This window comes from Gobius niger, assembly GCF_951799975.1.
Source record: "Gobius niger genome assembly, chromosome: 17".
Taxonomy (NCBI): domain Eukaryota; kingdom Metazoa; phylum Chordata; class Actinopteri; order Gobiiformes; family Gobiidae; genus Gobius; species Gobius niger.
The window spans coordinates 29,676,662-29,703,627 of record NC_136868.1 but is presented as its reverse complement, the minus strand read 5'-3'; the positions used below and the strand labels follow the sequence as shown (position 1 = coordinate 29,703,627).

General features: G+C 41.5%; 1 protein-coding gene across 3 annotated transcripts; it reads left to right on the top strand.

The window, feature by feature from the left end:
* Positions 1-1,314: 1,314 nt before the first annotated feature.
* On the top strand, positions 1,315-26,966 carry fxr1 (FMR1 autosomal homolog 1). 3 transcript variants are annotated; one of them, XM_079575327.1, is made up of 17 exons: positions 1,315-1,420; positions 6,254-6,306; positions 6,373-6,466; positions 6,548-6,619; positions 8,168-8,316; positions 8,408-8,501; positions 8,860-8,976; positions 9,661-9,831; positions 10,015-10,093; positions 10,391-10,518; positions 10,642-10,728; positions 17,521-17,698; positions 18,546-18,639; positions 18,714-18,835; positions 21,196-21,402; positions 23,728-23,810; positions 24,667-26,966. In XM_079575327.1, exons 1-17 carry the CDS (start codon positions 1,370-1,372, stop codon positions 24,823-24,825), a joined length of 1,938 nt encoding a protein of 645 aa, XP_079431453.1. In that variant the 5' UTR covers positions 1,315-1,369; the 3' UTR covers positions 24,826-26,966. The 3 variants fall into 3 exon arrangements, with proteins under 3 accessions (XP_079431453.1, XP_079431452.1, XP_079431451.1); XM_079575326.1 differs by having other exon boundaries at positions 10,633-10,728; XM_079575325.1 differs by having other exon boundaries at positions 10,391-10,728.

The window sequence follows — 26,966 nt, the reverse complement described above, 5'->3', positions numbered from 1 at the left end:
CATTTGGGTCAAGGTGAGATGTCTTTTAAAATGGAAAGGGATTGGAAGGGGTCTTAATGCACCTTTTCGCATCATATGACTCCATGGGAAATCCCATTGGAATTCATTGTCCCACTTTACCAACCATTGTGTCCCACTTTACTGAATACACACCTCCAACCAAGGAAGGGGACTTTCTGGTACACAAGGGAGACAGTTACAAAAAAAAAAGTGATGTGAGTAACAGTGAGACACATTTCTTAAAAAAGACACAAAAAACAATGCAGGTTCAAAATGTTTTGGGATGTTTCCTGAAGATTCAATAAAAAGTGTCTCACTTTGTAGTAGTCTGAATGGAAAAGCTGTCCTTGGGGGTGGCAAACACCAGCATTTGTTGGTTACAACTAGAATAGGTTGAGACTGAGAACCACAACTGTAACAAATAAAAAAAAAACATATTGGATGTGTAGACTTCATTGTCCCTTACAGTGTACATTGTATCATACTGTATTTTCCTATTGTGCATGTTTTGACATGACAGGGAAAAGTGTTTCTCACAAAACTCATTCCTAACATATTACAAATATGTTAGGAATGAGTTTTGTCCACCACTAATATATTGAATTAATGGCGTCCTCTATGATTGTTTGTGATCATCACAAATCTTCAAGGGGTTTATGGGCATATTTCACAACGGGCAGGGTGACTTACAGTATACTAAAGGAGGACAAAACACATGTCATTCCGGTACTAGAGGAAAACATCTGTTACTGTGCACAAGTCTCATCTGGTCTGGAACTTAAACCTGAAACCCTGTGTGAGGTGAGTCAGACAAGGTCTTGCTCATTGAAAAAAATTAAAAAAAGGAGCTCCCTTTCCCTCCCGCTGCTCACTGCAGTCTTTTAATTCAAAAACTTATTTGTTGGCCAATTCTTTAAAACAGTGCAACACTTTACATATGATTGAGCTACAATTTTTATGTTCGTTATTAACATTGCCAAACATTTATGTAAATAAACACTAATGTTACATCCTTATTCTACTACTATTAACATGATCTATTTTTTTTTTTTAACATAGCATAGTAATGATAATCAAGAATATCAAGAGAAAACTCTTTAGATGGTCACAACATCCGTCCACCCCAGGATGTTTGTTACTTTGGCAACAACATCTAGATAATCTCCATGGCAACCTGCTTCCGACGTAACGTTAACTGTTAACCCCATAGACACCAACGGAGCTGTCATTATAAATTAAGCGTCTACGACAAAGAAATATCCCAAAGTTAATACAAATATTCAACAAATGCCAAGGAGCCTCCCCATTCACCAAAGTTGAGGCTGTCTGAAGACGCACCTGTCGTCCCGAGATCCTTTGCGTGTCCAATATGGAAGAACTGGCGGTGGAGGTCCGTGGCTCCAACGGGGCTTATTACAAGGTAAAAGCGGCTTTATTACACCCCACGGACCACGACAACCTCACCTAAGTCGGGCTACATCAAACGGAGGTCACGAGAGTTACCGTTAGCTCGTCAGTCTCCCGTTTGGTTTGTTTGCTAGTAGCTTCAAGTGCCGAAGCTAGCCGGGATTAGCTTGTGTGCTAACCTCGCTGCCAGGCTTTACCGACTCTCACGCTCACACTTCACTGGCACTTTACCACCTTGCATGCAAGGCACATGGCTATTTTGTCCGTAGCTCTGGAGTTTGACGCATTCAGAGCTCCGATTGATCATAAAAGTCACGTCTTTCCGATGCGAAGAGCTAGCCTACGTGCTAGTCGACGTCAATAAGTTTGGAGCCCAGTGTTGCATGTTTTTATTGATAGTGTCCATACTAGCTAGCAATATGCAATATAACCGGCCACATATATATGTATTATAATACCGTCTGGCAATTATATAAAGTTTAACTAACTCTAGCTAACTTGTTCTACAATAAAATGAATGTACTACTATAAATATATTTGGTTAGCATAACTAAGACTACTAAGAATACGCTTGACTCATCCTTTGCAATTTGCTAAAGCTAAACCACCTTTATTTATAAACGTGTCTATAAAACTATGTTGTTAAAGACACGATTTAAAAACATCAAAACTGTTTCGCAAGTTTAATTTAGGGAAAATAGACTTTGTACAGATTATATTCTCTTTATCCATTGATGTCGTTCTTTCTAGTTGTCACAGAAGGTAGTACCATTACAAAATTGTTTGCTAGCAAAAGCTCCTAAATAAGTAGTCACTTAAAACACTCTCTGAGGTGACCATTGAGCAAAGAACATTATGTCCATCCCTATATTTATAGTCCATCGATAAAATTTGTTGATTTTGGGATACTCTTGCAATCCTCTATACTTCTTTCATAGACCAATAACTGTTTTGGTTCATTTATTTTTCGATACATGATCACACCGGAGTTATTTGCACCTCCGGACTTGTTTGTTGGCCAGCTGTCTGTGTCACTCCTGCCCAGTTGGCGTGTCAGGAGGGGCCACCGGCTGATACTGTAGACTTAGAAGCTATTTCTGAACACGCTGTTGCCCCAGGCCTGTCTCAGTCGTCGTCATCCCCCAACTGCTACTACTTCCCTTCCCCGCCCATTTTTGATTTCTGAGAATAGCTTTTTCACTTAGTCAGTTGTGCTAAAAGCAAGTCTCAGCCGTCGCCCTGAGGTCCAAGTGCTTACATTGCTAACATTGTTTATGAGTACTTGTGTGACAGTTTACTATCTGACTTGCCTCATGCAAATTGGTATGCCAAATGGTAATCAATTGACTGTGCTTAACTTCAAATCGTAACAACGCCGCCCAAGAAGTGACTTCCTATTTCGATTCAGCACACCAAAATAAAAGCACCTCATTAATTCAATGAGATGAGCTGTGTGCTTTTGTTTTGGCGTGCTGGATTGAAACAGGAAGTCACTTCTTGGGCGGTGTTGTTATGATTTGAGTCAATTGGTGTATTATCCTAAAATTAATTTTGACTGAACGCACAGGCCTTCTTGCCATTTATAAATGACGTTTTTCAATAATACTAAAGCCACAAACACCAGAGGAGTTTTAGCCTGAGTTGCCAAGTTTTGGAAGCCTGTGGCTGTCTATCCCTCCTCCATCACAAGCAATTTTTGATGTTGTATCTCACGTAGGGCTGGGCTGGATACCGTTACATTATCTTCGATACTAGTACTTTAACGATACTTAAAAAAAATACTAATTCTTTTATAAATCTGTTTTATGGTTCTATTCACCTTATTCCGGAGGCTCGCGTGAGCCGTCATTAATAGTGCCCGCCCCTTTTCTCCTATCTGTTAACATGGGGCTGGAGAAGTCCAGATAAAATCAGTTACTACATGAAAACAAAGCCGTTTTTAGGCCACACAGAGAAACGGTGCAGTGTTGACTTGTTGGTGCAAATGAACATTGGACATTTTACACAAATCAATCTACTAAACGTCAGATTTGAGTGGTGAACATTTTCCCTCGTTCTCCGTTTAATGAATGGGCTTTGCGCTCGACCGGAAGTGTCAGGACAACGGAAGTGCCGAGACAAAGCAAAAAGAGGCAAAAGTGGGCGGGGTGGAATAAGGTGAATATGCCAAATAATTTTTAGCGTAGGTATTGGAAAAAATGCTTGCTATGACACCTGCAATTGCACTGACGGCCTCTAGGGGCAAGAGTTACTTAGTACTGCTTTAATCTATAAGTTCCATATCATTTCTTTTGCATTTTTATCATTTGTTTGAGGGGAAACAACCAAGAAACTGACTCTGTTCTACAAAGGTGCAGAAAGACACTTTCCAAGTTTTGCAAATTTTCCCATTTTTAACCATTGTTTTCATGTTTTTTCCCCAAAATGTTCCATATATTTTCCAAAATGTCACAAATTTTTCCATTTCCCCCCAATTTGTCTGTTTTTTTTCCTACTCCCTCCCACAATTTTTCTCAAATGTACCCATGTTTTTCCTCTTCTTTCTCTTGTGTTTTACTTTTTCTTTTTTTTTTTTTCAATTTTGACGACCAACAGCATCAAAACTTGAATATAAAGATTTGATATCTCTTTTCAGTACCTGATTTCAATACTTTTATTTTTTTCGATACCTGACTGGCATTGTTTAACAGTACCCAGCCCTAATCTCATGTGTTTGTTTCATTTGTATGGGTTATACCTATTTGTCAGGGTCGCAGCCTCCAAAACCTCACATCATAGGTAACATGTTTGATTTGATATAACGATTGATGCTTGCGATTTGAGTGGCGCTACAGTGGCAATAGTCAATCAGAAAACTTACCAGCTCCCTTTATTTGTGACTTTCACGCTGCAGAAATGAGCACATGAAAGCACAGGCCGCAAAGCATTTATTGTGTTACAGCGAGAGAAAAAAGGGCCACAGTTCTGTTTCATATGAAATGAAGCTCTTCTTCTGCTGATCAGAAACTTTATCATGGAATATGTCATAGGTGGCTGTAAGTATGTGTCATGGGGAAGGTTAGAATGGCCTATGAAATGGATAAGGCCAGGAGGACGAAACCAAACCAGGGCTGAACCCGAACTTCACCAGACCTAAGGCTTCCGATGCCTGACCTTGTAACAGAAACTTGTCTCTTACTGTGTTGTATTTCAGATTCTGTGTAGGCCTGACATAATTCAATCTGGAATTCACTGATTTACGGAAAATACTTTATATTTGTTGCTGCTGAACACGTCTTTATAGATCCAATCCAAAACACTCCGAGGGTTGCCTAAGGTGACTGAATCTGAGGCTGTACATAGTGCGGATAACAAGTCATTATTGCCAGTGTGCATCTGTCCATTTAACACCTCATGCAGCTCTGAAAGGCTTTCAGCATTGAATGTCAAAATAACGCTACAGACTAACTGACTTTTTATCGTTATAGGCTGAATAGAATTTAGAATAAATGTAATGAAGTTGTAGATGTGGAGTGAAAATGTCTTGACCAAAGAAATGGACTTGAAATGTTCTCCACAATTACAGAAATACAGTATGTCTGAGGGCGCAGCAGCTGCTGTACCCTAAAGGCTGAGTCAAAGCGCCCAGGGCAGCTGTCCCATGAGTGGAGGGACACTCAATAAGTTTAACTGTTTATACATTCATAAAACTTCACTCTTACTATAAATGGAGTTCTTGCAATAGTCTAAAATAAAAAGAAAAACATGCAAGAACAACAAGCACAAGCACGATGGACCTTGTACTGTATAACAATATTTTCAGCAAACAGTTTAATTTTTGTCTAGCTGGGTAGTCTGGTATCAGAAAAAAAGTTTAGGTACTGCTGATATAAAAAAAAATTAAAGTATCGAAAGCAGGTACAGAAGAAAATATAGTTTTCCAGAGACAGTATTAACTTCTTAACCCCCACTTTGATGGAGCCATTCTCATAAAACGTCTTACAGCCTACAGGCCAGTGTAACGCCTCATTTGAAAGCTAAGACCTACATCACTGGTCTAAGATTTTTCCTTGTTTTTCCATGCGTTGTTGTCACTTTTGGTTGCGTATTTACGTCTCGTTTTCTTCAATATTTTGACACTTTTTTTCAGGAAGCTTGTAGTTTTGGTAATCCCTGGATACCTGGATAATACAGTAACTTGCTTGTGTAGGTGGGGGTTAAGAGGTTAAAGCAGGTCCTCAAACTACGGCCCGCGGGCCAAATTCGTCCCGTGAGATGATTTAACCCGGCCCCTGACTTGTAGAGCACAAATTCTACAAATTGCCCATTACTGTGGAGTTATGATTTTATTTAAACTAAATAACCAGTAGGCTCATTCCAGCCACTAGGGGGCAACTTAAATACATCTAAATACAATTCCACACATGTCCAGCAGGGCCACTGACTTAATACGAGATCAGGATATAAACAACACATTATAGTCACCTGGTAAGGCCTGCTGCATTTTGGTCTGGGTCATATAATTCTAAGTTATAGCCGACCCGGCCCGGTGCCCCATCACAGTCAGGAACGATAATGAGTAATTTGCTTGTTCTTATTTTGCCCAAATTTGTTTTTATTTTCCCAATTTCTACCCTCAAATTTTATTGAAAATATTTCCCCCCATTTATTTATTTTGCAATTTTTTTTTCCTTATTCTTGATCTCCCACACACTACAGTTCTGTTTTGTGATCCTAGACAACCCAGCCCTATTTTTGTCCATTCCCCTTTTTTCCCTCACATTAGTATTTTGAGGTTGATAATATTGATACGATATTTGCCAATAAGGTTCTATCTCTAACCATGGTCCGTTTGTGTGTTCCCCAGGGCTTTGTCAAAGATATCCACGATGACTCTCTCTCCGTTGCCTTTGAGAACAAGTACGTTTATTTACTAAATGTCTGCCGATCGATAAATGATATTTAATTTTGTATATGCCATTCCAGTTGGCAGCCAGAACGCCAGGTGCCCTTCAGCGATGTCAGGTTGCCCCCGCCCGCAGACGCCAAGAAGGACATCGGCGAGGGCGAGGAGGTGGAGGTGAGCACGGTAGCTTCTCTGTTTTACGAGCACTTTCTGTGTTACAATGCTCACTGGTTCCCCCTCTCACAACGCCAACAGATCTTCTCCAGAGCCAACGATCAGGAGCCGTGCGGGTGGTGGCTGGCCAAAGTGCGCATGATGAAGGGAGAGGTAAGTCTCGATCGGTGTGATGTGCTTATAAAGAAGGGGAACGATGAAATGCTTGAAAACTCTGCCTGAAAGAGTCATTGCATTTTATCAAAACCTGATTTTCAAATTGTCACAATTAATGGCAAGAAGAGGAATGGTTTTGATGCGTTCTCTGCAAACTAGGACAAACATTCAAGTATAGACCAGTATAAGCATTCCAGAAAATGCTTTTTCTTGCAATATTAAAGTTGTTTTAAACTTGTTGGTTTGTAATAGTTAGTCATAGTTTAGCCGCACCTCTGTTAAACTAAGGATTGTGCGATAAGTTTATTGTGTAATGCAGTTGTTATGAATCATGTTATCATCATTTGGCATTTATTACTGGTATACTGATGTAAAGTGGTGCTCAGGACAGGTTTAGGTCATCAAAAAGTCTTCCCTGCTAAAACAAGTTATAGGGTTTCCAAGAGCCACAGAAAGCCTTGAACGTTTTAAAGGATTTGTGACATTGCTCAACTATATTTTTCACTGCATAAGTTTGTCAAATACAAAAAATATGATACAAAACACATCCAACTGCTGTTTTTTGCACACAAGTATTTACTCTACAGTTGTGTGTTGTGTCCAATTTCATTCCTTATTCCTGATGGAATACTTTCAAATGTTAAGAAATGAAATATGCAGATTTTGTTTCCATTGGGGCAGTGATATGGCATTGGTGTTACTTTATTTTACAGCACCCTTGATACATTGTACCTAACTAAATTTAGTACAATGTAATGTGCTCTGTAACAATCTGTAATAACTTGTACCTATGTAGTACGTACACAATGGAATAACTTGTAGTAGTACTTTGTAAGTACATAATGTAATAGGACACGAGACCCTAAGGGTTAGGGCTAGAGTTATGTCTTATTACATTATGTACCTACAAACTACAAATCTAAATATTATTCCATTGTGTATGTAACCCATGGTACAACTTACTACACGTTGTTACAAAGCCCATGACATTGTACTACATTTAGCTAGGTACAATGTATCAAGATTAGTGTAAAATAAAGTGTTGCCATGGCATTAAATAGCAAGACTTGCTGCTTCCTGTATGAAAGGTAAAGAATGTAACACAGTTTTTCTGTGGGGCATTAAAAAGCAATAATAGTCATTAAAACAATTATGCCAATATTATATTATCTACATTTAATAGCCCTTTTTAAAACCTTAAAGTCATTAAAGGGCTATTAAATGTAGAGAATGTAATTTTTCTTTCAAGACAGAACCCACAACAATGACATTACTGATAATGATATAACTATGTTTATACATTTGGCAAATAATATGGTCTAAAACTAATTCAGCTGCAGCTCAGTTTTACTCTCTTTTGCTCAAAAGTTGCCTCAATAATCCTCCCATTCCCATTGATTGAATGCTTACAAATCTTTCTAGATTTTTAGCATTTGTGGCATGATTTAGGCATTAGAATGTCATAAAAAATGTAGAAACCCTGTAACATATTAAAATTGTGTAAAAGGCTGCTTTGATCATCTTCCTCCCCCTTTCTTTTCCCAGTTCTATGTGATCGAGTATGCGGCCTGTGACGCCACTTACAACGAGATCGTGACCTTCGAGCGCCTGCGCCCGGTCAACCCCAACAAAGCCATCTCCAAGAGCTCCTTCAGCAAGTGCACCGTCCCTGTGCCTCAGGACCTGGCCCAAGCGTATGTGAACGCAGACCTTCACCCGTGCTACTGCCAATACTGTGACAATACTGAGCACTTTTCAAATGCTTCTTCTGCCCTTGTCCTCCAGCTGTCAGAACGAGAATGCCCACAAGGACTTCAAGAAAGCTGTAGGAGCCTGCCACATCTCCTTCTGCCCAGAGACCAGCCAGCTGCTCATTGTGGTGTGTCCTCTAGTCCAGTCTGCACATGCATAATGCTCCAACTGCTTATCTCTCTGCCATGTTTACAGCCGTTATGTTTGATATTGCACATAGATTTAATCATGCATCATTTGCATCAAATTCAATAGATTGCACAGCCTCAGTAAACGTATAGTTGTTGTCTCTGTCACGAGCTGACTTGTTTTTTATGTAGCGTTGATCATAATAATATAAAAAAAACACTGTTTATGAGTATGAAAGTAGTTCTCTCCTGCATGTGCGTTTGGCAGATTATTTTGTGTGTTTGAAGCATTTTAAAACTACATCCTAACAACATGCTAAAGTCAACCTTTTGATTTTTTTCTTTCCTAATTTCTAGTCAACGAACGAGGCCACGGTGAAGCGCGTGTCTCTGCTGAGCGACATGCATTTGAGAAGCATCAAGACCAAGCTGATGCTCATGTCGCGCAACCAGGAAGCTACAAAACACCTGGAGGTCAGTTTGCAAGACACAATATTAGCATATACAGATTCAGTGTAAAGTGCACATTTTAAATAACTTTAGAAGCATACACATTTGAGAGATGACTGACATTTGAACTGCTGCATGAGATTCTCATATTTCGTTGTTTGAAGTGGGTTTTAAACTTGCTAAATTGTTTTGGAGACAGATTTATTGTTGTTTTTAAAGACCAGATTACCCCCAAAATGCCGTCCTTTAAAATAGTGACACAATAAAGGTTAGGCGTGTGATCTCTTAACAGCAACAGCATAGCAGTTGGTATCACGTCAACAGAAACAAAATTGAGTGGCATGTTAATCATGTATAAATATCTTGGCTACTCCCTCTCCAGGGTGAACTCCTCCTAAGTCGTTACACAAGTACCTTTGAAACATAAGTAGCTCCTCGACATTGCGTTTTGTAAAAGTAGATCACCAGGTTAAAAAGGTTGGAGACTCCTGCTCTATGTACATCTCCCCTCCCCTCCTCTAGGCATATGGAGCTCTACAGTGCATGCGCCTCCCAGTGCTGAAAGTTATAATCGCATTCAAAATTAGCCAGAGTGGGTTTGGAGGTGGGTGGGACTTCTGAGCTCCACAAAGATTCAAATCTAGTCTTACCGAGCTGATTCTGCTGCTGTAATCAATGTGTATTAACTGTGATGATACGTTTGTGCAGAGCTCCAGGCACCTGGTGTCCTCGTTCCAGGAGGAGTTCACCGTCAAAGCAGATCTGATGGGCCTGGCCATCGGCAGCCACGGCAGCAACATCCAGCAGGCGCGCAAGGTGTCCGGGGTCACCGCCATCGAGCTGGACGAGGAGACGGGCACTTTCAGGATCTACGGAGAGGTACATGATGGTCCACTTGCTTTCACAGTGTGCCTCTGTGGTTCATGATGAGCTCTGTTCTCATGATTTGATTTCAGTAATAAATAAAAGTAAATGTCATATAAAAAAAAAGAATATTTGCACCTCTATTGTTATTGCTGATTATCTATCCAATCATATTAAGTAGAAAATGTTCTCTTCTAGACTGCCGAGGCGGTGAAGAAGGCCAGAGCCTACTTGGAGTTTGTGGAGGACTCTGTAGAAGTGCCAAGGGGCCTTGTGGGTAAGTAGGGAAGAAAAGCACAGCGAGATTGGAGTGTTTTATTACGTGCAGTGACAGACTTTTTTCTGTTTGTTGGAGCCCTCAGCAGTCAATAATCAGTTAGCCGTTTAATCTCAGCACAAAAACATAACCCTATGTTTAAGTGATCAGTCAAACTGTTCGTCAACAGGTGAAACATTATAACAGAGTAAACACTTCACCTAAATCTATTTCCTTGAACTTGAAGATATGTATGCTTAGACTTTCAGGCGTTTGCTCATCTTGATTCTTCTGTGTTTTTTATGTGGTGTATTTTAGGCAAAGTCATCGGGAAGAACGGGAAGGTGATCCAGGAGATTGTCGACAAGTCTGGTGTTGTGAGAGTCCGGATCGAAGGAGACAATGACAACAAGCAGCAGAAGCAGCAGCGACAGGAGCGACAGGAAGTAAGCTTTCTACACCGACAGTTGTCCATAAAACCAATATGTATTTTGAACATGTTTCCCTCCCACCTTTCCTCTACGGTCTTATTTACAGTGTTTGTTTTTGTTTTCTCGTTGACGACACAGGGAATGGTCCCGTTCATCTTCGTTGGCACAAAGGAGAGCATTGGGAACGTGCAGGTTCTGCTGGAGTACCACATCTCTTACCTCAATGTAAGGGCTCCAGTATGTACTTTTAATCATGGGCTACTGGGGCATGCCTTCGAGAGTGACATGCCTGCACTAAATGATATGTGTAAAGTGCAGTTATTTTGCCTGAAATTGGCTTGAGAGTATGATCTCGGTTGATAAATGCAGACAAACTACTTTATAGGCTAAGTGTTGGACGTTTTGCCTGTCATCCTAGAAGCTTCGTCAGCAACTAATGATGGAACAGCCATTTCCAAACTCTGGAGTGTCGCAGTCCCCTTATCAATCAAAAGATCCCCACATATGTCATAATTTACACTGAGATCTAAAGATTTTATAGTTTTTACCCCTCGCAAAAGCCCCGCCCACTTAGTCACTGTTGCTAGGTCCGTCAAACTGTCTGATGCCGATGCTGGAGTGACTTGTGTTAGTGACTCTTATTGGAGCAATACCTGCGTGATATCCTCCAGATCGAGGCAAAAGGGGAGTATATGCATCAGAGGGATATATTCAAGATATTAAACTATCTAATGGTAAAGGACAACTATTGAGACTAAAGCACACAGGCCTCAATCAGTGAAACCTTATGATCTCTTCTTTAAATGCAACAACAAAACTTTTGACTGGGCGCAGGCCGTCCACCTGATCCATTGTAGGCACAGTTGTGTTTTTGGCTTTGGGAAAGGAAAGAGCTCGACTCTCCCAAACGCACTCTTGTGGTAATCTGTGCCCGATTTACATGATATTCCACAGGCACATGGCTTCAGCATGCTGCTTCTTCTTCTTTGTTTAGTAGGGCTTTTGGTGTTTATCTGCTCAGTGCTGCTATGAACCATTGTTTTGGAGCAGAGGTCTGTGGCTTGACGGACCTAGCTTCATAGTAACGGTTGCTAGGATGTAGTTACCATTTTGGGGCGGGGTTTTGTGAAAGGTCAATTAGACTGAAACTAAACTCGTTGAATAAATAAAATAAACATATGCACTTCTAGTGCCTCATATCATTTAAATGTGATGCCAAAGGAAACGGGTGCGTGTGAGAGAAGCTCAATGACAAAGTGCCATGTCATTAAACATGTTTGAATACAATAGTATAAATGTAAAGTTGACAAAATGAATCTTCGTTAGTCAACTTTTGTTGACTCAAACTAAAAATAATGATTTGGCTAAAACTTGACTGAAACAAAATTATAATATGTTGTGTTGTGGATTTTCTTACTTAATAAAGCTTAAGAGAAGTTTGTCTAGTCAACATGTGAAGTTTATTACACATGCGGAGATTGTACGCACAGGAGCATCTGTGCGTAAATCTGCGGAGCAAGGTTTCGTAGCTGGTTTTATACACATACATGAAAGGGCGGTTCAACAGAACAAAAACATGGTGATACATTTGGAGATGTAATGAAATCAGGCTGGCGGTGAAGGGAGAGTGAGATCCTTTGTCATGCTTTATAAGATGGGCCATGCTGGCCTATTGTCTTTTAGGTGCGAAACGACCATGCCCAGGATCTTTTGTGAGATGGAGATGGCCCGTCTGGGGTACAGGAAGGAACCGGTCTGGTCACATAGCAGGGGGCCAGGCCCGCATGGCGTTAACTTAGTTACCTGGCTTAACTTTAACCAAAGTTGTCACAACACTCCTCTCTCTTGATGATTACAAAACCCAGTTTTGTATAAATCACATTCAGTTAAGCATCAGAGACATTGAAATCACACCACCTTCAAACTTGTGTTAGGGAGAAACATTGCTGTCATTAGAGTCGAATTTAAGCATGACATTTAGACACAAAGTAAAACAGGAGTCGTTGATGGGCAAATGTGCTGTCACCCAAACCTCCTATTTAGGGTAAAGACTCTTCAATAAGGGACAAGTCCAGAAGAGAAGAAACACATTTGTCAATAAAAGGAACACATTATAGCTACAAACATTGTGTCACCGTAAACCTTCAGCCAAAGGCAAAATTAGCAAGAAACCTGTAGAATGTTTGACGCCTGCAATCAGGCGGTATTATATTAAGCAAAGCTGCGTTTAACGCAAGCCACGTCGTGAGTCACAGAGTTTTCAATAAAATGATGAATCCGGACAGCAAGAAGGGTGCCAGCATAATAGTGCAAGAGTCAATGCCAGCCTTATCCGTCCGAGGCATATGCGGGAGTTGTGCAGTCTTTCCTGTGCAAGGCAACTGTTCACGGCTTGTGCTCAGGTGCGCCGCTCTCTCTAAGCGTGTGCAGAGCATTAGTGGTCTTGGTGAGGTCTGTTTTTTTTGGGGGGGCGACGAGACTCACTTTGGGGCCTTCCCCACACTCGTTTGGGCCGAGTCTCGGGGGTCAGAGATATGGCCTTGGGCAGGAGAGTGGGACACGTGGGAGTCGGGGCGTTGTGTTCTTCTCGGGGGTGTCTCTCGGAGACGCCGACGCGAGCAGTGAGGCTCTCTGGTTGTTGTTGTTGTTGTTGTTGTTGTTGTTGGCCGGTTCCAGCGTCGGAGGTCGCACAACAGCCCACCCCTTCAGCGTCGGAAGCTGCGGTTGTGCCTGCTCCGTCCCCACCATCGGTGTCAGCGTTCTGGGGTCGTCTGTGGCAGCACCACCTAGCAGTGGTTGGCGTGGATCCATGTCGTCCCCTCGGCGCTTCCCTTCTGCAAGGCTCTCCGTGGTCACTCTGCGTCCATGGGCCTTGGCCATGGGCCTCCATTCATTCTGTGAGGCAGATCTTGTGACACAACAGTTTACTTTCTGACAGCATTAAAATATCTTCTTATTCAACCAACACCCAATATCCCCCCTTTTGACACGTATTATGTGTCAAAGCGTTTGTCTGCAGCCGGTCTCCACCTGTACATGTCTGCTATAGAACAACAAGTGGTTAGTTTCAGGTTTGTTAGTGGTTATTCTATACGAGGCTCAGCCTGTTGGAAGAAAATAATTTTGTTATCATGTTCATATTACAGGTCGTATCTACGCCTGTAATCAGTGCCAGAGATGCACGACAACAAACAGACACACACACACAGCAGTCAACAAAGACACAAAACACAACACAGAAGTCGCTTGCGCAGATTGTCGTCAGGTCAGGTAAAAAAAAGTCAAGTTTTGTGTGATGAGGCCTTCATCGTGTTTTTTCAACCCACGGAATCTGTTGGAAAATTTCTATTTCCTTTGGGCTGGATTTTCACATTGTTTACACAGAATTTGGTGAGCGCTCTTATTTTGAAAGCCTGATTGTCTTTCTTGTAGGGATACATTCATGTACTTCATCATGGGGAACTTAATAATAAAAATCAAAGAAAGAAAACAACCCCAAAGTACACAAAAGGGTAAACTCAAAAGCATCAGAAGCAAGCTGATGTCTTAACAACAAAAACAAAAAAAGAAGATGAAGACCCGAGTTACCGACGTGACATAAGTTTTGCACAAAGAAAGTGTGAAACCACATTATACAATACGTTGTTTTGTTTTGAAGATGATTAGTCCCACTTTGATTTCACCTGGTTCACGTGACCAATATTTGTAGTAATGCAACCTGTGTTTTTTGCATTATGTAAAAAGAACATTTTAGGTCTTTGTCTAATTCAGTCTAGATCAGCTCTTGGCTGCCAATAAAAGTTTTCATCCTTTAATCATTCTGAGTTGAGGCGATCCTCAGCATACATTTTGGCATCTGTCCATCAGAATATGAAAAAGATTTCTGTTGGAATAAAATTTCATCCCTTCCCATCTTTTTGGTGAAGGTTTCTCTCCTTTTTTTTTTTTTTTTTTCCTAATGCAAACCTGGTGAATAGTCAAAATGGGGCACAGCTGACACCAAACCACATTATGTAAAACCGCCTGTACCTTTTAATGTACGCCAACCAGTGGAAGTGTTTTTCTATTTTGATCAACCCAAAGACGCAGCAAAATAAAACAAAACAAAAGACTGCGTTTTACTGCGATGCAGCATCTCGCTCTACTCACACCATGTGGATCCTTTCTAAGTCGTCTCATCCTTTCTGGTCTTCTCCACCTCCAACTGCCCAGGGATGTAATGTCCGTATAAAAGCCCACTTCGAGTTGGCTTCACTGCCAGCGTCCTCCACTGAGGATAATAATGCATATTTGTCCATCTCTCGCTTTGCCTGTTCTTCGGCCACAGTCCTTTACCCAGCTCTCCTGGCTGTGTCCAGTGTCCATGCAGTGTTACACTTTGGTCTTCCAAAGTGTTCCAGACTCTTCTGCTGAAGAGCTGGTTGATGCAGTGTGGACGAGCCCCGTGTCCAGTGTGCTGTGGCTGGAGTTGTTGTAGCAGGCAGGCACTTACGAGTTTGTCTTTGTCTTCAGGGCTATTTGAGTGGAGTTTCAGGCACAGTTCAGGCGTGGAGAAGACCGTCCAGTTTGAGCTAGCTTCAGAAGAAAGAAACATCTGTGAAAGACAAAAGGAAATCTGCCAGTATGCTGCTCTTTTACACATTGCGTTCAAATTATGGAACATTACTTCCCCATCTTAAAGTTCTGCAGTCATTGGTCTCTTAACTTTCCCATTTTATTTCATTTATTTTGTATGTTTTTTGTTTTTGTTTTATTTACTACTTACTTATAGGTCGGCAATAACAGTTCCACATTACATTTAACATTTGTTTTCGTCTAACAAAATGTTCACATTACCGCATAATTGTCCAAAAAAAAAAGAAAAGAAAAACATTTCTAATCACAAAGGAATCCAACTAAAGCAAAGAAGCTTAAATCTTTCACTGTGGGACCTATACCTCTATGTCTAATAACATCATGGTCAGACGTTCTGGACGTGAAATTTCTTTTTGCACATTTTTTTTTTTTTTTTTAGTATCTCTACATTGACTTTTCCCCATTTTCTTTCTTACAGACAAAGGGGTCTAGCCCGCTTAGTTTCTACTTGCTCTTCCCCACTTTCGGGCGTTCGGATCCCCCCCTGTTAGTTTACGACCATAACAGGCGTGCATTTTTTAATCGGAACGGGCCGGCTGAGCCGGCTGGTACTTCTCAACGGGCCGGCTGAGACGCTGAGAAGTACCGAAAAACATTTCTAACTACAAAGGAATCTACCTCTGTGTCTAATAACATCATGGTCAGATGTTCAAGACGTGCAATCTCTTTTTTTTATTATTTTTTATTATTGGTTTTTCCCTTGTTCAGCTGTTTTTCAAGCCAAGCCAACCCGTTTTTCTAATGCCATTATAATGGGACTTCTGAAATCCCCCATTGTCTCTTACAGACAAATCGCGCTAACATCACGTAGCCACTGCCTTCTGTCTCTCTCTAAAATAGAGCGATCCGTCCCCCCTTTGTCACTTTGCAATTAACTACAGCAATTGACAGGCGTGTCCTATGGATCGGACCGGGCCGGCTGAGGCACACAGAACCAGACTCAAGCTACCGCGCGGCCGTTAGCCGTGAGCTTTAATCCCACACTCTACACACATGGCAATGAACAGAAATACCTTAAAATACGTTAATAAATCAAGAAAACGTGTACACTTAGGCGCTGCCCTGGGCTTACACATTTGAAAAGACAACAAAACTCACCACAAGCAGGTTCTTATAAGGTTCTGTGTTAGCCAAAAAGTTGTCCTGTGGGAGACGAGCGCGTGCCCTCCTTCGTCTCAAAAGCTAGCTGAGGTACTGAGGCTGGTCTTCCCAGGTCGGCCAAAACGCACCGTCGTCTCCACGCCGAAAACAAATCATAGCTAAAGACTTGCCAACAACGCCAAATATTGTTGTGGATTTTCTTACTTAATAAAGCTTAAGAGAAGTTTGTCTAGTTAACATGTGAAGTTTATTACACATGCGCAGATTTACGCACAGGAGGATCTGTGCGTAAATCTGCGGAGCAAGGTTTCGTAGCTGGTTTTATACACATACATGAAAGGGCGGTTCAACAGAACAAAAACATGGTGATACATTTGGAGATGTAATGAAATCAGGCTGGCGGTGAAGGGAGAGTGAGATCCTTTGTCATGCTTTATAAGATGGGCCATGCTGAGGCCAGGTCTCAGGTCTTTTAGGTGCGAAACGACCATGCCCAGGATCTTTTGTGAGATGGAGATGGCCCGTCTGGGGTACAGGAAGGAACCGGTCTGGTCACATAGCAGGGGGCCAGGCCCGCATGGCGTTAACTTAGTTACCTGGCTTAACTTTAACCAAAGTTGCCACAACAGTTGTCAAAATGAACACTGCCTGGATGAGAGGGGGATAATTCTCAGTCCTCACATCCCACCAAGTAGAGAAGACGGCTTACGGCTACGATGGAAAACTTACACAAAACTGCTAATGGGTCGAGATGACGGTTGCATGAAAAAAAGCTGAGAAATCTAACAAAATATACTAACTACATTGAAAATGTTGACTTATCCCTGTGGACAGAAAAAGCCGGCATTAGGCCTTTAAAGCAAAGTGTAGTGTACAATATGCAGCCGTGGTATGAGTAAGGGCAAGAGTATTTCTAACTGTATGCTACTAACTGTATGTCTTTACTTTGCTGTGCATTCTGTCCCGGTGTTGTGCATGCTTATTGCTGTGTGTTTTATTTGCATTGTAGGATTTGATGGAGATGCTCACAGAGAACCAGCACCTAGAGGAAGAGCTGAGGCAGATTATGGATTATTCACAGGGCGGAAGCCTAGCACGATTCAGATTTAACGACAGGAGGCTCACTGGAAGAGCTGTAGATGTGTGTGTCAGGAGAGAATCCAATCAGGTTTTGTCACCAACATTTGCATATTGTGACAGGATGACTTTACCGCTGTTCGCCCTTTGTTCGGCGAGTCCCGGAGCTCATCTTTGGCTTTTGTTTCATGTCTCTGGTTGAAGGAGGTGGAGCAGCTCCGTATGGAGAGGCTGCAGATTGACGAGCAGTTGCGTCAGATCACCCAGGGCCACCGCTCCTCGTCTGACAGAGGAGAGGGCCCCTCTAACTCCTCTGCCTCCAATCGGCCGTACAACGTGAGGGGCCGCCGGGGCAGGGGCCACAGCTACAGCACCGGATATGGTAAGTATTATTGTGTCTTTAGATAGAATGTAAGTTCTGCTTATTGTATAAAAATAGACAATTGATATATTTCTGAAAGGGGATGCACAATCTATGCATTAACCTCTTAATCAATGATTATTAATAGAGCACATTTTCTCCAGTTACGGCTCTACCCAAATCTAAAAGCTTCTTGACCGGAGCTTACAGCCTTCAGGCCAGTGTGACGCCTCACTTGAAAGCTAAGACCTACAAAAGTGATGGAAACTCTTTTGTCACGCTGTTAGCACACACACACATATATACATACAGTTTAACACGCATTTTTGTCGCTCTTTAATGGCTTTCTTGATGATTTTTTTGTTGCTTTTTCATCACTCTTAAGTCTCGTTTTTGTTGCTTTTTTGTTGTTGTTGTGTTATTGTTGCTTCTCCAGCAACTTTCATTACCTTTTTTACATTACAATTTGATTATGGTAGTATTTGATTTTGCCTCTCTGGAATGTTTTGGGCTCCGTTTAGAAGGGGGGAAAAAAAGGCCCATACCCTTTATACATTTTGTAATGGGACTCAGTAAGAATTATTTTTCTCTCCAACTCCCACTTGAACCGTTCAGATATGCCAACATTTGTAGACATTCAATGGTAAAACATAAATGAACACTACAGAAATCTTGGTTACTCGTCTGATGAAATGATCAAGTAAGGGTAATATTATTTTTGGATTGGGTTTGCCTAAAATACGGCCCAAATATCAACCTCAAAAGTAGCCAATTAATTTAAGAGATTAATTGGCTACTATGAACAGAGCATGTAGTCTATGCATTCTATGGATTTTGCATCACGCAGCTTTTCTCGTGTCGCTTTTAGGCACCAACTCGGAGCAGTCCAACGCCTCAGAGACGGACTCCGAGCGCAAGGATGAGCTCAGCGACTGGTCTTTAGCCGGAGAGGACCAGGACAGGTCAGCGATCGAACTGCACATTTTTTGTTAACGTCTTTTGAATGCACAGAGCTAAATGTTTTCCCATCGAACAGGGAAAGGGAGAGAGGCCCACGTCCGCAGAGGGACAGCCGCAGGAGGCCAGGACCGGGCCGAGGGCGAGGGGGGCCCGGAGGCAGAGGCAGGGGGGGGCGAGGCGGATACAGCAACACCTCTGGTAATGACTGCATTCAATAAGCATCGTGTTTGGGAATTTCAGCCCTACCATAGGATTTGTTAAATTCAGAAAGTTGAAATAATTAACTTTTAGGTCGGTTGTGGAGGATCTTAGATAGATAGATAGATAGATAAGCCTTTATTGATTTCACAATGGAGAGATTCACTTGTTACATTCAGCTCTCAGGGGGTGCAAATTAGACAGGAAATTATATAGTGGGACAGTGTTAGTACCTACCACTTCATAATAATAGATTTTTTTCTCTCTAAATCCTACTTGAGCAATTCAGATATGCCAACATTTATAGACTTTCAATGGTAAAACATCAGTGAACACTACAGAAATCTTGGTTACTTCTCTGATTAAATGATTAAATGATAAAAACGGAACAAACATTTCTTAACCATTACCTATTCGTGTCCCTAGAAATGAACTGGCGGCCTTAAGTACAAAGAGTCTGTATAAAATGCAAGACATCAGTGCTTTATATCACAGTGGCTAATCATTTGTTAGCATTTCAGGCATAATATGTTGTAATTCAATTTTGTGTTTTAACATATTGGACCAGATCTTGTGACTGGCGCAACTTTAAACGCAAACGTGGTGCACGTGCGATCTTGCATGTGGCGCAGGTTTTGCGCTATAGGCTGCGCCACTAGGGAGAGGGCGTTATTTAAGAAAAAGAGGCTGACTGAGGCGTGGTTCAATACTAGCAGCACAATTGAAAACAAAAGCGAAATTGCCTTGAAAAGTCTGTTTACTTTGATAGATCAACACGCACACACCCCTAACACCAAAACAACAACAGTTTCCCATAAATAAACCACTCATGCCTTCAAGTGCCACAACACCACGTCCAATCTGAGTTTTAAGGAGACATTTCCCTCGTGTGTCAGTGTTTACCTCCTGATGATGCTCCTTGTGTAGCCACAGCTCAGTCCAAAAGAAAGAAGCGCATTTTACAGGGAGCATAGCAACTTTTTTTTTCTTTTTTTCAATTCAGCCGCTCCAAGAATCCTGCAGCTGTTGCGCAAATGTTCCAATAAGCTACAGTTTTCTTGCAACTACTGCATAACTCTGCAACTCCTCCTCAGCCGATATGACAGTTTTTGATCAATTAAATCCTGTACATTTCGTAACTTTGCACATTCGAATGGTGTCCAACGCCGAGGCTGCTGCCTCTCTGTCCCGCCCGCTCATCTTGGATCTGCAGCGAGTGGCTGCAGCAGCGGAGGAACAGTTTTATTTCTTTCATCTTTATTAAACATTGCGCACTGCATCATGCATGTTACGCGTGTACAACAGAACCCCCCCTCACAAACCCACCGCCTTCCGCATGTCTGGGGAAAGCATGGGGAGGGGGCGGCACCACAACATCGCAATGCGAGTCTGTCCCCCCCTCCTGTCCTGCCCACTTTTTGCGCCAGGTATGACACTGAAGATTGCAATTATTATTATTATTATTATTATGAAACTAGATACTCTAATACACCTTATGTGTGATGTGAGTAGCTCTGTGATAAACAGAAGTGAAATAAATGATGATAAAATTCTTGTGAAAAGTCACGATCTGGACATTTCATATTATTGCATTTCTTTTCTTTTTAAGGCTGTTTAAATGCACACGTGAATAGCGAAAGCAATCAATCTGTGGCATGTTGTTGTTGAAAATTGACTTAAAATATTTAGGCCATCCCATTCCCATAACGTTAGTGCCTGTCAAGAGAGGACAAGGAGAGAGGAGTTAATCGGAAAGAGTGTTTCAAAACACGCAATATCTCTGTTTCTAGCTTATATTTCTCAGGAACCGAGGCACGTAGAATTAAACTGTTTTTAACCTATGGAGAGCTTCGAGTCACACCTTTCAAACGAGCCACAGCATGTGTCCATAGCTATAACATAGAGTACGCTGTGGTGCTACAAACATGAAAAATGGTCTAGATTGTTGGCACTCTAGCTCAATCCCCAAAACAGCGTGGCACTCAATGTGTTAAGATGGCTCTATATTATGTGCATTATTAGTGGTAGTAAGCATAATGCTTATGGCTAAAACAAGTAGGCAATAAAACTAAATATAGGAGAGGCTATGGGACACCGGCATACCTTTACTGTTATAGTGTGCTGTTTTAAAGCAGTAACTGTGCGTGTTACATGCTCTTGTTTACGATTGGATAGGCTTACAGGAATTGTAGTCCTTTTGAGCTGCTATAAATGATGAGGAATAACTTTATGGATTTTTATTGTCTGGTATATTTGTGATTGAAAATGAGAGATGCAAGTCTGGTCCTACCCTTCTTCATCAGTGGAAGCATAGAAAGGATGTTATTGAATGATTGTACATTTTTGACATTCTTGTCCAGGCTATCGTGACTATGAGACTAACCATGCATACGGCTCTATGGAGGCCAACACTGAGACAGACCAGACGGCTGACACTGATGCCAGCGAGTCCAACATGTCCGCCAACCGCCGCCGCAGGTCTCGGCGACGCAGGACCGATGAAGACGCCACGCTCATGGACGGCATGAGCGAATCCGACAACGCCTCCGTCAGCGAGAATGGAATTGGTAGGTTCTCAGGGAAAGATGTGTTTTTAAGGGCTGGCTTTTGTAGACTTTCAGGGGAACACACTGGGCACACTTTGAACAGGCTTTTCTTTTTCCTAAAAAGCTCACGTGTCACCGACAGCATTCGATAGTCTAGATATTCATATTCATTCATCTGTTCATTGCGTGGTCCGCCCTGAGAACACACTCATTTATGTGCACGGCTCTGACAGAGACAGAATTGCTGTTTTTCACGTGCCTTATCTGAAGACAGACTCAGAGACGGGTGTGCTGATAGCCTGTGCCCACTCTACTTTTCTGAAGCACACAGGAAAAGATGTGACATTTAACTTTCAAATCGTGCTTATTCTACTCTAAACCTGAGCATCTGCCGCTAACCCGCTATTACAAGCTTTAGAAAACAAAACTTGAAACTAGCCATGCACAGTAGTTCATTCACAAATACCCGCATGTGAACTCCCAAGTGCACACGGTGGTCTTGACCCACTGGATACAAGCGAGTGTGACGACATGGAGAGAGCGGGCTATGGCTCTGGTTCATTGCTTTACAGCTGTATGTTTTCATTTAGGCTCAGACTTAAAGGAACAGGCCACTGTCTTTCCAAACTGAGATATGTTCTTACCTGAGCTTAGACGAGTTGATGTGTGACTGTCTGGTTTACGTGTGCGTTTAGTCACGCTAGACCACAGAACATGTTGTTAGCATTTAGCCTCTCCTCTTCTCCTCTATGGGGCCAAACAGGGTTTGTTAGAAGCAACCGAACTCTTCCACGTTTTCCTTATTTAAATACAGTTACGTGAGCGGTTATCCTAAGGTGTTATTATGCCTTACAATATAGTGCCCCTTTTTGTCCGCTTAGAAAATTGACATGTTTAATTTTGTGTGCCTATACTTGGATCGTGTAAAGGCTCACGTAACTGTATTTAAATATGGAAAATGTGGAGGAGCTTAGTCACTTCTAACTAACTTCTAAACCCCAGTTTGGGTCCATAGAGGAGAGGAAGAGAGGCTTAATGCTTACAACATGTTCGGTGTTTTTGCGTGACTGAGTGCACGCGTGAAGACCAAACAGGTACGCATCAACTCGTCTAAGCTCAGGTAAGAACATATCTCAGTGTGGAAAAACGGTGGCCTGTTCCTTTAACCAACAGCCTCTGAATAACTAAACACATTCATGAAACTTAATCCTTCATTTGCCACTTAATTTTAATAATAGTTGAGTTTATGTTTGTATTTTACATCCCTTATAATAATTATATAGGCATACACTTGATTTATAAATAAATCAGGTCCAATTGTAGCATGACAATATATTTTTGGCTAATATGATAAGGTACCAAAGAGTAGAAGTATAAATCCATAATGACACCTATCTCTATATCAATATTAAATCTGGTCAACACTTGGACTGAATAGGGAATATGGCTAAAATAGGATACAGCAGTGTCTTTAGTAATTGTCTACAAGGTGTAAATTCTCAGTTATCCAAGTGTTTTATCAATCTTGTGAAATTAAAACGGTTGCTAAATCAAACAAAGACCCAAAACCCAGTGGAAACCTACACAGGCACAGAGAGAACTCCACACACTAACTGAAACTCGTGACTAAATCTGAAATGTTGCACATTCACACAGTATGTTACTTATGTTATTTTGCATTTTTTCTGTTTGCAAAAATGTGTGCATCTCAGTCAGATCTTGCTGTACAAAAAGTGCATCAATTAATATTTCAATAACACTGATTTGGTGATGTACTTTGCAGCCGCAGTTGAGGTAGGACTCAGAAGAATAGCATTTCATACCTGAACTCATTTTTGCCCTAATGTCATTCAGCAGCCCTTTGATCCTCAGCCCTCGAGCTGCAGTAGTTGAGCGTGTAAATTAGACATACAGGTGATCAAAGTAAAGTCTGTGACATTGTGGTAAAATCTCCAGATGAGTCTGAAGCCAAACCTCAGCGCCGCAACCGTAGCCGTCGCCGTCGGGTACGCTACCCGGAGGAGAGGCAGCCAGGTAACCACGGTGACCGCCTGTGGGTAAAGGCGTGTGCTCGGAGACGCGCTAAACCCAACTTTTAACGCATGGAGTGTCGTCTAACTCGTGTGTCAGCTGCCGAGTAAAACTATTCTCATGGAGACCAAAGGCTAAGAGATTGCTTGCAGGCAGACTATTGCTTAAACCTGACTAATTTGATGCATTAAATGAAATATTGTGTGTTTTACATTCATTTGCTGCACTGACACTGTTGGTTGTTTGTCCTGGCTTTACAATTCGCCCAACGCGCCACAATGACAATCATCAATTGTATTTTTCTGTCGTCAACAGTGACGGTGGCAGACTACATATCCAGAGCGGAGTCTCAAAGCCGACAGATGACTAAAAAGGAACCCAAGAAAACCAAGGAAGTGGTAAGTTTTGAAACTGACATTTTAAAGGGTGTGTGTGATACAAAATCAACTTTCTAAAGCTTTTTACCATGTTGTCAAAAACATTCCTGGAGCTGTACTAATAGAAGCTATTACTAAAACTAATAGAAGAATATGATTCAAGTAAAATGTACTACGTGATAAAACTACTAAGTACAATTACTTCTAAACATTACTCATTTTCTTGGAGTTAAATACTAGGCACTTTTTAAGGCACAAATGTAGTAGTAATAATAATAATAATAATAATGGCTTACACTTGTATTGCACGTTACAAGCCTGTATTATCAAGTTTCTCAAATGGCAGCACGGTAGCGCAGCGGTTAGCGCGCTCGCCTCACAGCTAGAAGGTCCAGGGTTCGATTCCCACCTGGACGGGGCCTGTCTGTGTGGAGTTTGCATTTTCACCCCGTGTCTGCGTAGGTTTCCTCCAGGTGCTCCGGTTTCCACTAAAAACACAGAAAAAAACACTCAGGGGAAACTGAAGCTACGTTTGGAGTGAATGTAAAATTGTCTCATGTAAAGCGCTTTGTGACCATGTGACCAAACCCGTTATATAAATAAAGATCTTCTTCTCAAAACAATTGATATTCATAAGGGGCCACATGAGAAGCCTGAATTGAGTCAGAGGGCCGCTCCAACAATAACTCAGACTTATTCTGCTCAACTTTATCATATTGTACATTAATTTGATTATCATAAATAATCGTAAAACCGCAACATTTTTCATCAGAATAATTGTGACTCAAAAATGAGCACCGCTAATCGCCATGTTTATGTGAAAGGCCTTGGAACACAGTAACTTAGCTTCTTTATTATTGCGTATCCTTTGACCCAGGTGGAGCCCATCGCCGAGCACAGCCCGCAGCCGACCCCAGCCACCGCCAACGGCTCCAGCAGCGACGGCCCCCAAGCTCCGCGTCCGTCCTCCGAGACACCGGCCAACGGCTCATACGAAGGCGAGGCCAGCCAAACAGTGGTCAACGGCGTGTCGTAGTCCGCGACACCACGGGGGGAGGGTTTCAAATACTTCAGACGGCTTTGAACAGCCACACAAGCATTTAATTTCAAGCACTGTTTTCTGATCTCCTGCGACTCTTCTGTCCAATACTACACTTTATTACAATTTGTACAATATTTTACAATAGTTCTTCCTGAATGAGCTCGCCAAAGACAGTGGGACACACTTTAACTGTCCTTCACAGCCCCCCTCTTCACTGAGAGGGGGCTGCACACAGATATATAGACAGGGATTACTCTCAAACTGTGGTATCAAAACGAGTAGCAGGGTCTGAATACAAATAAATATCTACCTTTTAAATATACACCGATGCTTCCCCGATCTTCGGACAACCTCCTTTGTATCCCATGTTAGTGATTTACAACAAGAAGATACAGTAAGTCTGACATACATGTGATCAGCTGTTGTGCCTTGAGTAGATTTAACATGTCGTGGCCTGCCTCTGTCTCCTGAAATCCTTTCAGAACAATTACATTTGTTAGTTCACTCAGAGTAATGACTCATCTGCCTTTTTTTTGTTTTGTAAATCGCCTGCAGTAGCTTGAGGTAATGCAATGGGTAAGTAGGATGGTTTATGCTTTGAATAGATGAGAAATATCGTGACAAATGATTTGGTTATGGGCAAGTGAAACCCTATTTGCAAACACTGAGTCTGTTTTTTTCCTTTGTGTTGAAACGCTCTGCCCAGCCCCCGCAAAAAAAGTCGCTACCTGGATTTACAATCATAAAGGTAAAAGCCTCAGTAATGTTGAATGGTATACATCGATATATATATTCCAAGATGAGCAAAGAGTGGGCCAGGAAGGAGACATTGTTTTCACACATGGATTGGAGATCAGAAAGTAGAGAATCTTTTGGAATGTGCTGGAGAAGCATTGCACAGTGGTCAGACTCTCCCATCACTGCGTTACAGTGTGATTATTCTTTTTTTTAGGTAGTGACTTTTCTTTTTGGGCTGGGCAATGGGCAATCATATCTATTAACTTTGTACTTCTTCAACGTCAAATAGTTACTCCAGTAGCCGTTCATATTTGCGCAAAAGTTGGTCATGCGGAAAATGTCAAACTGCAGAATTGCGTGTTCAGAAAGAAAGCTAAATCATATTGACTTTCCAAAATTTTCTCTATGGCAGCACTCATATATTTTTTAAATGAACACATAGGAAAAGTATTTGTTTTTCACACAACAATGTTCCTGTTGTTGCTATATAGAGTTTACCCACTGCTCACGCACCTGGAAGGATTTCAGAGGGACACCTTTCTAATACACAGTCTGACATTTGTTTTTATTGTGTCTGAGAAGTCCAGTTTTGCTTTCTTGTAAACACGCTGAGGGGACTTTTCCTGCTTTTTATTTCTTTATTTTCTTTTGCAATATGCAACCACTTAAGTCATAGAGAAAGGTTTTCAGAGCGTGTCTAGAATCCAAGCATAGAACAGCTGTTAACTTTGCACTGATATATAATGTAAATCCGTTTCATCACTTAGTTTTCGCCTCTCAAACCCGACCGGTCACTGTTGAGTGGTTCACAAAGATGTAACCAACATAGTGGTTTTCCTGTAAACATCTCAATTCTAACTTTCAAAGATTTTTTCTTTTTCATTTGAAGGGGAAATTGTTTTGTTTTTTTAAATGGGCTTAAAAAAGATGCACTGCTGTAAATAGCACATTGCAGTCTATTTTTAAGCCCACTTGAAAAATCCAAAGCCCCAAGTCAAAAAGAATGAATGTAATGTTGTTCAAAATTCACGAAGCTGTACGAAATAAGTCTTGAAATGTTTCTGGAAACTGTAGCCCAGGACGACACTTGGTTCTTCCACAGTCTGGCGGGAAACTGGTCTTGACTGTTCCACTGAGGATGGTTTATTTGGGTATATTTATTTAAAGAAAATGTACAGTATTTAAAAGAAGAGGGGAAAAAAAAGTCTTGACACTAAAACTGGCGTTACTGGATTCTCTCGGAGACTATTTGGACTACTGAGAGTTGTGTCTCAAGTGTGTTCGTTTGGCTCAACTACAGTATGTTTTATAAGGATTGTTCTGGTTGGTTGATGTGCAATATGTTTTGTATGGGTAGTTCTTAAATAAACTTGATTTTCCATGTAGAGCTACATGGA

Coding starts and splice junctions, on each gene's coding strand:
- fxr1 (XM_079575325.1), top strand. CDS start 1,370: ATGGAAGAACTGGCGGTGGAGGTCCGTGGCTCCAACGGGGCTTATTAC. Junction 6,467..6,547: donor GCGAGGGCGAGGAGGTGGAG/GTGAGCACGGTA, acceptor CAACGCCAACAG/ATCTTCTCCAGAGCCAACGA. Junction 10,729..17,520: donor ACCACATCTCTTACCTCAAT/GTAAGGGCTCCA, acceptor CTCTGGTTGAAG/GAGGTGGAGCAGCTCCGTAT.